At 43.1% G+C, this 13,708-nt stretch overlaps 1 protein-coding gene across 1 annotated transcript in view; it reads left to right on the top strand.

Annotated features, from left to right (window-relative positions):
• The window catches only part of ERI3 (ERI1 exoribonuclease family member 3), a 236,655-nt gene that overhangs the window by 73,988 nt on the left and 148,959 nt on the right, over nt 1-13,708 (top strand). Inside the window, exon 6 of the mRNA XM_081946340.1 lies at nt 6,630-6,702. Coding sequence (XP_081802466.1) covers nt 6,630-6,702 — 73 coding nt within the window. The remainder of the gene's footprint in view (nt 1-6,629; nt 6,703-13,708) is intronic.

Here is a 13,708-nt window from a genome sequence, read left to right on the forward strand (position 1 = left end):
TCTGGATTCTAGGTAGGAGTAACAGGCCAAACTGCACAAAGTAATTAATGGATCCAAGTTTGACATCAGGAATCAAGACAAAGCCGTATCATAGACACTCCAGTACAGATCTCAAAGTAGCCTTGGTAAAAAGAAATGTTACCAGTACAATTGTGTGAGAGATTTCTGAACTCACCTATATCAAAAGGTTTCAGGGTATTTCTGGAGGTCCCAGCAAACACAATGGATGTTTAACATATTGCAATTGTTATCTGTCTCACATGTAACCTATATCTGCATAAGCTACACCTTCTGTTTCCTCTGCTCCCACAGATCAATTTTGACATCTATTGCATTTGATGAAGATGCAGTAGATGTCGCATAAAGCTAATTTGTGTTAGTCTGAAAAGGTGCTACCAGACTCCTCCTGATCTCTACGTTATATCTATATATCTTAAGTTTTTGAGTGTTACGTGATGTGAAGTACACCTTTTAAGTACACCTTTAGGAAAAAATAATAATGTGCTTACAAAAATTTATGCCATAATATATTTTGTAGTTTTAATTAGATTCAGGTTTTCAAGATCCATAATTCGGCATTCAATTCATAAATTGGTGCTTGCTAAATGCATCTAGCATTGAATATTAATCCTGTATCTTTCCAAGTAAATAATTATCTTCTCCTAAAAGTTTTTGTCTGTTGTTGTTGTTGTTATCTTACATCTCTATTATCAAAGCAAAGCATAGCTTTTTCATTGGCTGTTTTGTACTAAAGATTCATTCTAGATTAGCAGCAACACTATGTGTATCTTGAGATGGTAAATTACACTTGAGGAACAGTAGTGTTTTATAGATACAACATATATTTCACAGTCATGTCTTAAATTTTCCAGACAAATGAGGGCTGTGCCTTGGAGACATGCATGGCCACAATTTTGCTGTCTTGTTTATAAAATGCAACATAAATGTTGTATGATGTTGAGATGCAGGAAGAGATTGTGTCGTTCCACTTCCTCATTTTTCTGCAACAGTATCTTCAGATCATTTGTATGCAATTTAGAAGCTTTTCTGCAAGGCTTCCTTAGCTATTAGATGATTGCAGAATGAGCTATTAATATTTTAAACATAAAAATATTAAAGCAGGATGTAATCTTTTTAAGACCATATCATGAGTGTGGAGGCAAGTAGCTCTCTTCCTCCTACTACCTGTGTAGAAGGACCTTTACCAAGGCAAACATTACAGTGCATTCTAAATATTTTTAGAACATGAGCATACTGAGTTCTATTAAAACCAAGACCAGATCTATAAGATTGAATATTTTCTTCCAGTTTTAGAAAGAGGAAATTCTCTAAAAATGCCAGCTAGGTACTAAAAGATTAAGAATATAAAAAATAACGCTATTTTTTGTAGGTTTCTGACATTCCAAACCTAACAGGTGGACAATAACCATTTATGATTAGCTGGGAGACTTGCACATTAATTTTTCATACAGTAGGACCACCTGAGTGACTGAATTCAATTACAAGCTGCCTCCCTTTCTTGTTGCCCCCCTTTTCCCTCCCCGTGTTATTGATGTGGCACCTCCATAAAAGAAATGGAGGGACCTGTTGAAATGTGAAACTCTTATTTCTTAGCATGACCCCCTAGATAATTAGGGTTAAATTGATATGCTATCACACTGGTGACACATTTTATCTGCCTGTGTTTATACAAGGGGATACAATGGTGGAGGAAGGACCAATTTGTGTCCTCCTTTAACTAACCAGGCAGAGATAAAAGGTGTCACTAGGATGATAACATCCTCGGGCTTGTACTCTTTTATTGTTGCTCCATTTGTTCCCACCCCCCAAATCCTGTTCTTTCATTCTTTCAATACCCTCGGCCATATTTTAGATCCATGCCATTGCATAATGATGCTCTGCTAAATGTGTGTGCGCTATCTGAAACTCTGGCTGACAGCCTTGCCCGATAACCAAATTCCTGGCCATCTATCACTCGTTGCCTCTTCTCAACTTAAGGAAAGTGATAACCAAAGCATGGCTGTTTATCACTGCAAGCTGGGCTCTTCTTTTCCAGATGGAAGAAAAAAGAGAAGGAAAACCATGTGACCTTGCCTCCAATTTACTTCAGCTTTCCTTCTCTATCGTTTCAGAATGGCAAAACTGCCATGTACTGCCAAGAACACTTCTTTGACGTATAATTTGGTGCAAAAATATTTTTTTAATAACTCCAAAAAATATACTACTACTACTACTACTACTACTACTACTACTACTACTACTAATAATAATAATGAAAAGAAAGACACAGCTTGAATGATTACATCCAGAAAAGTGAAGAACCAATGATTAAGGAAGTAAATAAAGGAGGTCTTTTGAAGACAACTAAGTTAAAAGCTGAAAATAAGAAAGAAGTAATTGAGAAGTGAGCTGAAAATTGGAAAAGCAAAGCTATGCATGGTCAATGCTTGAAAAGTATTGAAGGCAAAGTTAAGATCAGGAGTACTGAAAAAAGAAACAGAAGGCTTTATTTTGGCAGCTCAAGAACAAGCCTTAGCCACAAACTGCATGAAGGCAAACATTCAACATGTTACCACCAACAGCAAATGTTGCCTCTGTAATGAGAGAGATGGGACAGTCGACCACTTGATCAGTGGGTGCAGCAAAATTTCACAAACTGACTACCTACAACGCCATGACCGCGTTGCTAAGATTATTCACTGGAAATTGTGCCAAAAGTTTGGATTTGAGTACAGCAAAAGCCACTGGGACCATCAGACCATCCCGTCTCGATTACTGCAATGCTCTCTACATGGGGCTCCCCTTGAGATGCACCCGAAGGCTACAGCTGGTCCAGAATGCAGCCGCGCGGACAATAATGGGGAGTACTAGGTACTCCCATGTAACACCGCTCCTGCGCGAGCTGCACTGGCTGCCTGTGGCTTTTCAGGTGCGTTTCAAGGTGTTGATTATCATCTTTAAAGCGCTCCATGGCTCAGGACCTAGTTATCTGCGGGATCGCATCCTACCCCACACATCCCTACGGCCAATCCGCTCTCACAGAGAGGGACTCCTCCGGGTACCTTCCGCTAAGCAATGCGGGTGGGCGGTGCCCAGGAGTAGGGCCTTCTCTGTGATGGGCCCAACCCTCTGGAACGACCTCCCCCCCGATATTAGAACTACTGTTGATCTCCGCTCCTTCCGTAAGAAACTCAAGACCCACTTGTTCAAATTAGCTGGCCTGGCTCAATTGTAATCGAAAGCAAAATATAGTATAATTGAATCCTGACCTTCCTGGATGGCATTTTAAATTTTTAAATTTTGGGGTTTTAAATTGGTTTTTAATTGGTACTATTTTAATTATCGTAAAATAGTTTAGTTTTGTACGGACTGTGTGTTTAAGTTGGTTTATCTGGTTTTGTGTGTTGCTTTGTTATTCTTTTTGTATATTGTCTGTACACCGCCCCGAGTCCCTTCGGGGAGAGGGGGCAGTTTATAAATTAAATAAATAAATAAAAATAAATAAATAAAAGGTTGAGAAGGTTTTAGAGAATGAGAAAGGCAAGATCTTGTGGGATTTCAGAATGCAGACTGAGAGGCACTTGGCCTACAACACACCTGACATAACAAGAAAAGAAAAAAGTTTAGTTCATTGACATTGCAATACATGGTGATGTACGAATTGAAGATAAACAGCAAGAAAAAATCACAAAATACCGAGACTTGCAAATTGAGGTTGAGCGACTGTGAAAAAAGAAATCATGTGTTGTCCCAATTGTAATTGGAGCCTTTGGAGTCATCTATGTTGGTGGCCAGGTACACATTTTGTCTTAGAAAGTTTGATTGAGTGTATGGAAAACTGTGTTCCTTTTCATTTCTCATCCTTAAGTTTTATTCAGTAGGTGAGGTGATGATGTAAATTGGTAGGGCCAATTATTTTGCTTTTGTTTTTCTGGGTGGAGGTTTTAGTTCTGTTAAGGTTACAAGTGGGCTTATAATGTGGATTTTAAGTGTTTCCTGATTCAAATGACAGAAAATATTACCACTACTTTTTGACAGTTTGGATCAGGAAAAGCCCAAGGACTTTATACACGGACTGGAGGTGTGCATGTTCCTCATCTCTGTAATTAAGGAAAGAAACATATCCACCTATGTCACTCAGAAACACATAATTCTTAATTCAGTGAAACTAAATGTTAAAAAGGTAAAGGTTACCCTTGCACATATGCGCTAGACATTCCCAACTCTAGGAGGCGATGCTCATTTCCATTTCAAAGCCAAAGCTAGCGCTGTCTGAAGACATCTCCGTAGTTAGGTGGCCGGCATGGCTAAATGCCAAAGGTGTACGGAACGCTGTTATCTTCTTCCCAAAGGTGGTTGCTATTTTTCTACTTGCATTTTTACATGCTTTCAAACTGCTAGATTGGCAGAAGCCGGGACAAGTAACAGGAGCTCTCTCCGTTATGCGGCGCTAGGGATTCAATCTTTCTGATAGACAAGCTCAGCGTCTTAGCCACTGAGCCACCACGCCCTTCTTCAAGTAACTAAATATTATTACTTGCTTAACTGTAGAGCGGAGGTAATGGACATTTAAACAAGAAAATTACTGTTTTATTTTGCTTTTGCTAACCAGGCCATTTGATGTCTTTTCCCAGCCTAATATCCTCCAGATACGTTGAACGAACACTGCCTCATTGCAGTCTTTTGGTATGTTGTCTGTGTACATCAACACAGTTTAAGGCTGTAGATAAGATACGTAGAGGAAGGATATATTACCTTTTTGGATAAAGTACTTTCTCTTCACTGACTCTGCCTTGTCCAATCTCTTCTCCCTCCTTTTTTCTGGAAAAAAAAAACCAGTTTAAGGAGCACAGTTTACATCAAAGTGCTGGGTGCAAAGAGCATGCTTGATTTGCATATCCAATTGCTTGGATTGAAGTAATTACCATGTGTAAATGAATCTATTAATCACTTATTTAATTAATTTTTGGTCTTTCCTATGGCCACCTAATTCATACCCAATCCAGCATTCAAAGCATATCTAAAAATCTTTAGCAAAGCATTAATAAGCAATACGACCTGTTAACTACCCCATATCAATCAAGTTGATTGAGTATAAATGAATTTACATTCTAAACTAATGGCCGCAATGTCCATTCTTTTCTCCACCAGCAGCGGAAGGCTGTATATGTGAATCTGTGTTATGGGTTATGTAGCAGGTGTATTGACCTGATCCCAAAGTTCAGTTCTTGTCCCCTTTTGTTTGCTTCTAAAGACAGAAATAGGAGAACTGAGTTTCATATTGTAGAATGCTAAATGTTTGTGCCTTGCCTACATATGCTTGTTCTGGCAAACTCTTTTCTGATTATCTTAATTCTACGAGGTGTTAAGTCTGAGGAGGGTATTTAAACTTTAAAGAAACAAAGGACAATTCAAGATGAATCTTGTCCGCCCCCCCCCCCCCCCCCCCAGCATTACTGTGTTGAATGGCTTCTCCTTCTCCCTCAAAAACCTGCTACTTAGCATTGTGGCATTGTGTATTTACCTCCATTAACTTTAAATACTGTGTTCAGACTAATGTAAAATATTTTGAGTGATAGCTGTGGGAAAAGTCATTTTACAACTCATTTCATTGAGTACATCTATTAGTCAATAAAGAGATTGTATGACACAAGAAAGTATCTGTTGCAAGCCATAAAACAAATATAGAGAGTTGTCATAATATCTGTGGGGCTGTGTATCTTTGTAAACGATGAATTCTGGCACATGAAATGACATATATATGAAATATATGAAATATATTACTCTTTAAAGACAAATAATCAAACAAATATATTTTGTAAGTACTCCCAAAATACTTGTAATTGTTTTCAATTTGTTTATCTTTTAGTTCCTAAAAATTGAGACAAATGTGAGGATTTGTGCTTTATTTGGAGTTGGCACTGATGGTAAATGATCCGCTAGTTTATAACCATGTTAATATATATTGGAGCTAACACAAAGAAGATTTTTGAGGGGAGGGGGAGAAATCTATGATCTGTTGGTTCCATCTGATTTAACCCATTTTTTTCCTTTTATGGTTTTTCTAAAATATTATTTAGATTTCTGTAGTTTGCATTATAACTACATTTTAATTATTTTGTATTTTTGAATTGCAGCTGTATTTGTTTTCCAATGAAGGAATGGGGTTGGGGGAGAAATCATGCCATTAAAGAGGATTGATCATCACAGAAATATTTCTGTGCGCCTAAGTTCTATGCAACTCTTTACCATTTTTTTTTCTTTTTTCTTTTCCACTGTTCTGTTCTACCTTTTATAGAACAATTAATGTTTAATTTTAAATACAATAGTAAGTTCAAAACAAATATCTGAAGGACTACAGAGATTGCCTACCCATAATGGTAGCCAATTTGTGAATAGGCAAACACCTCGAGGCAACCATATTTCTTTGCTTAATAATAATTTGTTTTCAAAATGTAAGATGTGCATAGCTTTCCAAAAAGGTTGGGGATGTCTGAACTAGAGAGACATGTACTCCTAAGAAGACTGAGGTCTTAGCTCAAATACAGATGGTACATTCCATGATCTCTCCTTTCTCCTTGGGTACTTCCATTGTTCTGCTTGAAACCAACCTGCTCTTTTCCTTACAGGTTACCTGGACAATGCCAGTACTTAGGGCTTCCAGTTGCTGATTACTTCAAACAGTGGATTAATCTCAAAAAGGTACTTTCATTGCTGATATGTCTCTTTTGCCCTCCCCCATCTCAGTCTTTGTTGTCTCTTCATTTCCATCATTTCCCCTTCCTTCTCTGGTATTCTCCTTCTTTTCCTTCAAGGAGGTATTTAATAAGCGCTGCTGTTTTGCATTGAAATGAGGAGTTATTTTCTCAGAACCTGGGTGAAGCAAAGTTCCTATTGTATTTCTCCTAATAGAGTCTTACTGTACTTGATGGAATATGGTCTGCAGCTGGAAAATCTCATTGTGGGCATCCTGAAATAGCATCTATATGCATAATAACTTAGCATTTCCCTAGGTTAGGCTGGGTCAATTGGGGCATATCTAAATCTTTCTTCCCTAGAATTTCTGACTCTCCCCTCCCTCCTCCCTGCCCCAAATATTAGCTAGCTATTTTTGGTCTTTAAAATGCTGAAGACTTTTTGTTTTATTCACTTCAATAAAATTACCACTGATCCTCTTTTCTTTTGTAGTTACATGTAGTTATAGCTGCTGAGGCATGGATGCCTCCTTCATTTCTTGGTTCACACTTTATTGTTAGGTTATTCAAATATCTTACTGAAGGGAAATAATAATAAAGATGTACTAAATAATACCAGAATCCAATATACTGGAATACTAGAATTAGTAGGAAGTTGTTGTTTCCTGTAAAACATATATTATGCCTTTGTATACCTTTAGATTTGTATTTCTTGTAAATAGCATTATGTATCTAGCAATATGCCTTTGGATTTATAACACAAATATGCTACATCAGACTTCCTGCAACAGAACAACTGGTGTTTGTTAAAATGTATATTCCTTGCCATTTGAACTCTTATCAATCTCTTGCAATCTATGGATCCAGAATGTATCACAGAATGGAATGGAACTGTAAAAAACCCACGCCTTTCATCTGTGAGAATTCCCTTCCTTGCAACAGGGGGCTAAGTAGCCAATTGTGAACACCAAGAAGATGATCAGGAAGTGATAACTCTAATTATGCTAATTAAGAGGCTGTATCCTGTTCAAGGAATACACAAATCAAAGATGCCAGGATTGGAAGTTTGATTGATGGTTATTGGAGAGTTAACTGATGGTTTTATAAGGTTTCTAAACAATATATAAGGGGTTACATCTTCTCTGCAGTTCGTAGCTCTTTCTTGCATATCCTCTTGTGTGTTTGAAATGGCTAACCTACAATCATAGAATAAAAACTGATTCTTTCTCAAGCCCCCGTTTAAGTTTCTTTTTTTGCTTTTATGAGCTTAAACATATTATCGGACCCTAACAATACATTTTTCTAAAAAGCTTCTCACAAGTCTATATAGATTAATATGTAGCTCCACCCTGACTGAACCCAACTCTTTATATTATATGCTTAGGGAGTAGAAATTGAAAGTGGAATCAAGAAACTGTGCAGCACATAGAATTGCAGCTCTTAACATTATTCTCCTAGGCGCTGCTTGGAGAGTCCAAGCATGGGTCAACTTCAGCTTGCTGCCCAAGGACTGAGTTCAAAGGTTGTGTAGCCACGCCTCCTGCTCCTTTTAGAGGCCAGTTTTAAAAACTCAGTTGCCCTAAAAGGGCACAGTTGGGGAGCTCCAGTCCTTGAGCAACAGGTTGGACTCTCCAAACAGTCTGGTATAGTGTAGCCTTTGTTATTTTTGTTGTTAGTCTGATAGTTTAGGTTCTCTTGCAATTTGAATTTTTTTTTCCCCTCAGCTTGAGGCTGCTTGGAGTGAAGCTACCTTCCGCGATCATCGCGGTTGAGGCACCACAGCGGGGGGCTCATTCAGCGGCTGCTGACGAGCCTGGGGGTAGGTAGCCTAGGAGTGCCCCAAACGCTGTTGGAGGACTTAATTCTTGTTCTGGAGACTCCTAAGAGCTCTCCGGATTGCTGACAGTCCCCAGTGTCGTTCCGAGCCGCGCAGTGGCCATTTTGGACCTTTTGAATTGGGCACGAATTTATTCTGGCCGTTTGCATTGCCGCTGCCTGCCTCCAAGAGCAGATCGCCGCTGGGAGGGGTGTTAACTCTGCAGGCCTTGCTTCGGGCTTCCAGACAGGTCTCCCCCTCCCCAAGAAGAACATTCTGAGCGGCTGCAGAGTGTTTGGCTATCTGTCTTGGCCATAACCTGCTTTAATTTGGGCATGGATCTGCGGCCGCTCTGGACATTACTGCTAGACGCCATTTTGTTCCTGCTTGAGCCCTTACATCACTCCAGGGCAGAGACTTAAGCATCTTGGACTCATTTGACTGGTTGCAATTTACATTGCACAACAGCCCTGCAGAGGGGAAGAAATTTGTTCTGTCCTGATTCTCTAGCAATGGCATCCACCAGCACAGCCGAGGATATTGAACAAGCAGGTCCTTCCACCAGTAAGCATAGCAGGCCCGGGCCTGCTGGCAAGGGTGAGGGTGCTGGGCGTCCACCAAAGGGAAAACAGCCCAAACCTAAGAAGGTGTCCAAGGCTGCTGAAAAGATAGAGAGAGACGCCAGAGGGCCCTGGAGAAACAATTCCAAAAAGCCCAAAGGCTTGCCAGGCCTCCTCCTCTGCCTGCAGAGGCTTCTGCTGGGCCTTCCCTGCCTCTTTTCATGGGGACATTTCACCATACCTGGTGGAGGAAGGGAATCTTGATCCATCACCCAACCCATCCAGGGCATACCCTAGATCCCTCAGCCCTTGCCTGGTTGAAGATTCAGTGCATGACGCCTGTTCCCTCATTGAGGAGGAGGACTTTCCGTCCCCTAATCTTAGAACCAACGGCTGTTGCCCAGCTGAGGACCAGGGCCATAATCTTTCCAATGAAATGAAGGAGGTCATCGCAAGCGTGATATCTCAGAGTATTGCTAAGGGCATGAAGCAGCTGGGTCACTGTCTGCCTCGCCAGGGCCGATCTAGATCTAGGCCACACGTTCCAAGGACCAGGCAGGCAGGTCCTCATCTCCTGTCTCTTCTGCTGTTAGCAAGGAGTCGAAAGTGGAGGAGGGTGGACAGGAGGCCCCAGATTTATTGGAGGATGAAAATCCAGTCCCTGACAAGCCTGCTTTCTCAGGGTTATTCAAATTCTCGATGTTCAAAGCTATCCTCCCCAAGGCCAGGGCATCCACCCAGATGGGACCCCAGAGCAGGGCAATAAGGAGGCCACTGGATCTCAGGATCCAAGTGCCAGTCTTTTCAAGGAAACCACCCCACCCCAGGAATTGGTACCAGCCCCATAGCTTTTCCTGGATGTTATCCAGCATCGGTGAGCGCAGCCTGGGTCAATGGCAAATCCCAGTGGGGTGGACAAAAAGCTCTAGGGAGAGCAATATTGAGGATCTTTTAAAGCTTCCTCTTGTAGATGATCCCATAGTCGCCCTAACCGCCAGTTTTGTGCTTCCAGCTGATCTGCTGGAGGGCCTTAAAGCGGAAGATAAGAAGGCGGAGAAGGCCTGTCACAAAACCCACCAGGCTACTGTGTGGGCAATGAGAGCTACCTTCTCCTCTTCCTTTTTCAATAGGCATCACTCTTCTGGCTGCGTAAATTGCAATCCAAACTGCCAGTTGGCGACATTAGGTTGCAACAGGATGTCAACAAAATTATTGCAGCAGTCGAATATTCGGCAGATGCCTCACTCAATGCCACCAAATTTTTCTCAAGAGCTCTAGCTTCCAACATGACCTCGCGCCATCTGCTTTGGCTCCGCCACTGGCAGGTGGACATGAGGTCGATGTGGAAGCTTGCTTCCGCTCCCTTCAAAGGGGGAAAGCTTTTTGGGGAGGCCTTGGATTCAGTCTTAATAGAATCCAAGGATAAATGCAAGCTCTTACCATCTGTTACCAGGAAGTCGGACCACAAGGGCCACTCTTTTTTTTCGTAGGCAGCCCTTTCGGAATGCGGATCCTCCAGCCAACTCTGTAGGATTTAACCAGTCTTATCCCCAGATGCAGGATCGCTCCCACGCTAGGGCATTGTTTCAGGGCAAGGGCAGACAACAGGCCCTTTCAAGGGGTTTTTCCAACTGCCCCTTTCATAGAAATAAGTGACCATCATTAGTCCCCTCCCATAGGCGGGCGTCTCCAACTATATGCTGCCCAGTGGGAGGCAATGACGATGGACGCATGGGTCCTGAACACCGTCCATCATGGCTCACCCTAGACTTCCTCTCTATTCCTCCGTAGACATTTGTCCAGTGCCCAATCCCGAAATCCGACCACAAAAGTCAACTGATGCAGACAGAGATCTGACATTTACTGGACATAGCGGCCATCAAGTAGGTTCCTGTGGGCCAAGAGCGAAGAAGATTCTACTCCACCCTCTTCCAGGTCCCAAAGTCCTCGGGAGGGTGGAGAGCTATACTGGACCTCAAGAAACTTAACATCCATCTTGCATACAAGCGCTTCAAAATGCAGTCACTTCAGACCATATTGGGTTGCATCAGGAAAGGCGACTTCTTGACATCAATTGACCTGAAGGAGGCGTACTTGCACGTTCCCATTCACCCAGTGCATCGCAAGTTCCTAAGGTTCTAGTTTGCAGACAAACATTATCAGTACAAAGCTCTACCTTTCTGCATGTCATTGGGACTTTTACCAAGCTCCTCACCGCAGTCGCAGCGCATCTCCGATCTCATCCAGTGAGGCTCCAGTGCTACCTCGACAACATCCTGATACAAGCGTTGTCCATGGCACAAGCACATCAAGACCTCAATACCACCATTTGCACGCTCCAAAGGCATGGATTCTCTGTCAGCCTGGAGAAAAGCCACTTGTCGCCAACCTCCAGAATCCAACACCTAGGCAGGGTGATCGACTCCACAACCTGCAAGGTCTTTCTCATGCAGGAGCGGGTGAACAGCATTACATCCCTTGTACGATGGTCCGTGCATCCAAGTCGGCATCCATCGTGATTCTATCCCAATTGTTGGGGAAACTGATCTCGTGCATTGCAGTAGTTCCCTGGGCACGATTGCATGCACAGGAACTTCAGTGATTCCTCCTTCCAGTTCAAAGGCGCAAAGCCAGCAATTCCCAGAGGGTGGTACAAGTTCTCCCAAGGTTGCTTCGATCGCTCAGGTGGTGGCAGTTGGAAGCATTGAGGAAGGGGGTCCTTCTTCAAGGATCCAGAGTGTCTCATCATAACAACAGACGCCAATTTGTATGGCGGGGGCACCCATCTACAAATGCACATAACACAGGGCAGGTGGTCGCGAGTGGAACTCTCTCACAACATAAACTGGCTGGAGCTCAGAGCCGTCAGACTAGCCCTGCATCATTTCCGCAAGCACATTGAAGGGCTCCACGTCTTAATACTAACAGACAACATCGCCACCAAAGCCCACTTAAACCACCAGGGCGGGACTCGATTGAGGGCCCTCATGTCAGAGGCAGAGGCCCTAGGGTGATGGGCGTAGTGTCACCTCGAGTCATTGAAAGCAGACCACATCTCGGAGGAGGACAACGTGATCGCGGACTGGTTAAGCAGAACTACCATCAGCAACTCGGAAAGGCAACTTCACCCATCTCTGTTTTGCCAGCTATCTCAGAGATTTGGCCTTCTGACGATCAACCTCTTCGCCAGTCCGGACCACATGCACATCCCCCAGGTCTTCTCACGGTTCCACTGCCCGGGTGCAGAAGGAATGGATGCTCTTCGCTGTCGCTGGTCTCCCAGCCTCCTTTACGCTTTTATGCCTCTCCCTCTAATATCTCAGGTGATCAGAAAAATCCTAACAGAGGGAGCAGAAGTTCTACTGGTTGCACCTCGCTGGCCAAGAAGGTCCTGGTATGCTGACCTTGTCAGTCTTTCGGTGACCAAACATTGGCGCATAGCTCAGGAGCAGATTTCCCTCAGCCAAGGGGTCAGCCCTCATCCGGATCTTTAATGGCTCCAGTTGGCTGTTTGGCACTTGAGGGGGACCTCCTGAGACAGGACAAATTTTCTGACGAGGTCATCCGTACCATCCAGGCATCCAGGCAACCTTCCACTGTCCGAATCTATGATGCTACATTGACTATCTTTACATCTTGGTGCCATTTTCACCACATCAACGCTACCACGATGACAATCCCACAAATTCTGGATTTTCTCCAGGAGGGGTTGGACAAGGGTCTCTCGCACGCAACACTCTTTGGTGACAGACAGCTGCCTTAGCCACCAACTTGTCCAGAGACACTTCTCAACCTCTCAGCAGGCATCCCAGGGTTCGCAGCTTCCTGAAGGGGGCTACCAACCTCGGTCCTCCGCCTGTACACCGATACCCAACTTGTGATCTATCGATTGTCCTGCAGGCTTTAACTTTGGCTTCATTCAAACCGATCTGTTCCATTAGCGTCCGGCATTTATTCTTTAAGACTGCCTTTCTTATCGCTATCACTTCGGCTCGCAGAATTTCGGAGCTGGCAGCTTTTTCGGTCAGGGAGGACCTTTGTATTGTACATCCTGGGTCATTCTTAGGCTGGACTTGTCTTTCCTCCCAAAAATTAATACCTTATTTCATAGGATGCAGGAAGTCATTCTTCCTAATTTCTGCCCGCGCCCCAGACATCCACTGTTTGGCATACACTGGATGTATGTTGCGCGGTGCGCATATATAGGAAAAGGACAGCTTCCTTCTGCAAGTTGGAATCATTCTTCATATCCTTTCAACCTGGTTCCATGGGCAGAAAGGTATCATCTTCAACTATAGGATGTTGGCTACGTGCTTGCATTAAGCTGACTTATGAACATCAGCCCAAGCCGGTTCTAGCTCACATAATGGCTCACTCTACGAGGAGTGCCGTAACTTGGGCCACGTAAGCATCCATTGAGGAGATCTGCAGGGCAGCTACCTGGTCCTCGCCATCTCCATTCATACGGAATTACAAATTGAATTCTTTTGGAAGGAGGGTCTTGCAACGGGTCCTTGTGGCTCCTGCTAACGAGAACAATCCTTCTTCCCTCCCTGGGATCACATAGCTTGGGTATGTCCCATGCTTGGACTCTCCAAGCAGCGCCTAGGAGAATGACTGTTGGCTTACCTGAATGG

This window comes from Natrix helvetica (genome assembly GCF_964273705.1).
Source record: "Natrix helvetica genome assembly, chromosome: 3".
NCBI classification, from domain to species: domain Eukaryota; kingdom Metazoa; phylum Chordata; class Lepidosauria; order Squamata; family Natricidae; genus Natrix; species Natrix helvetica.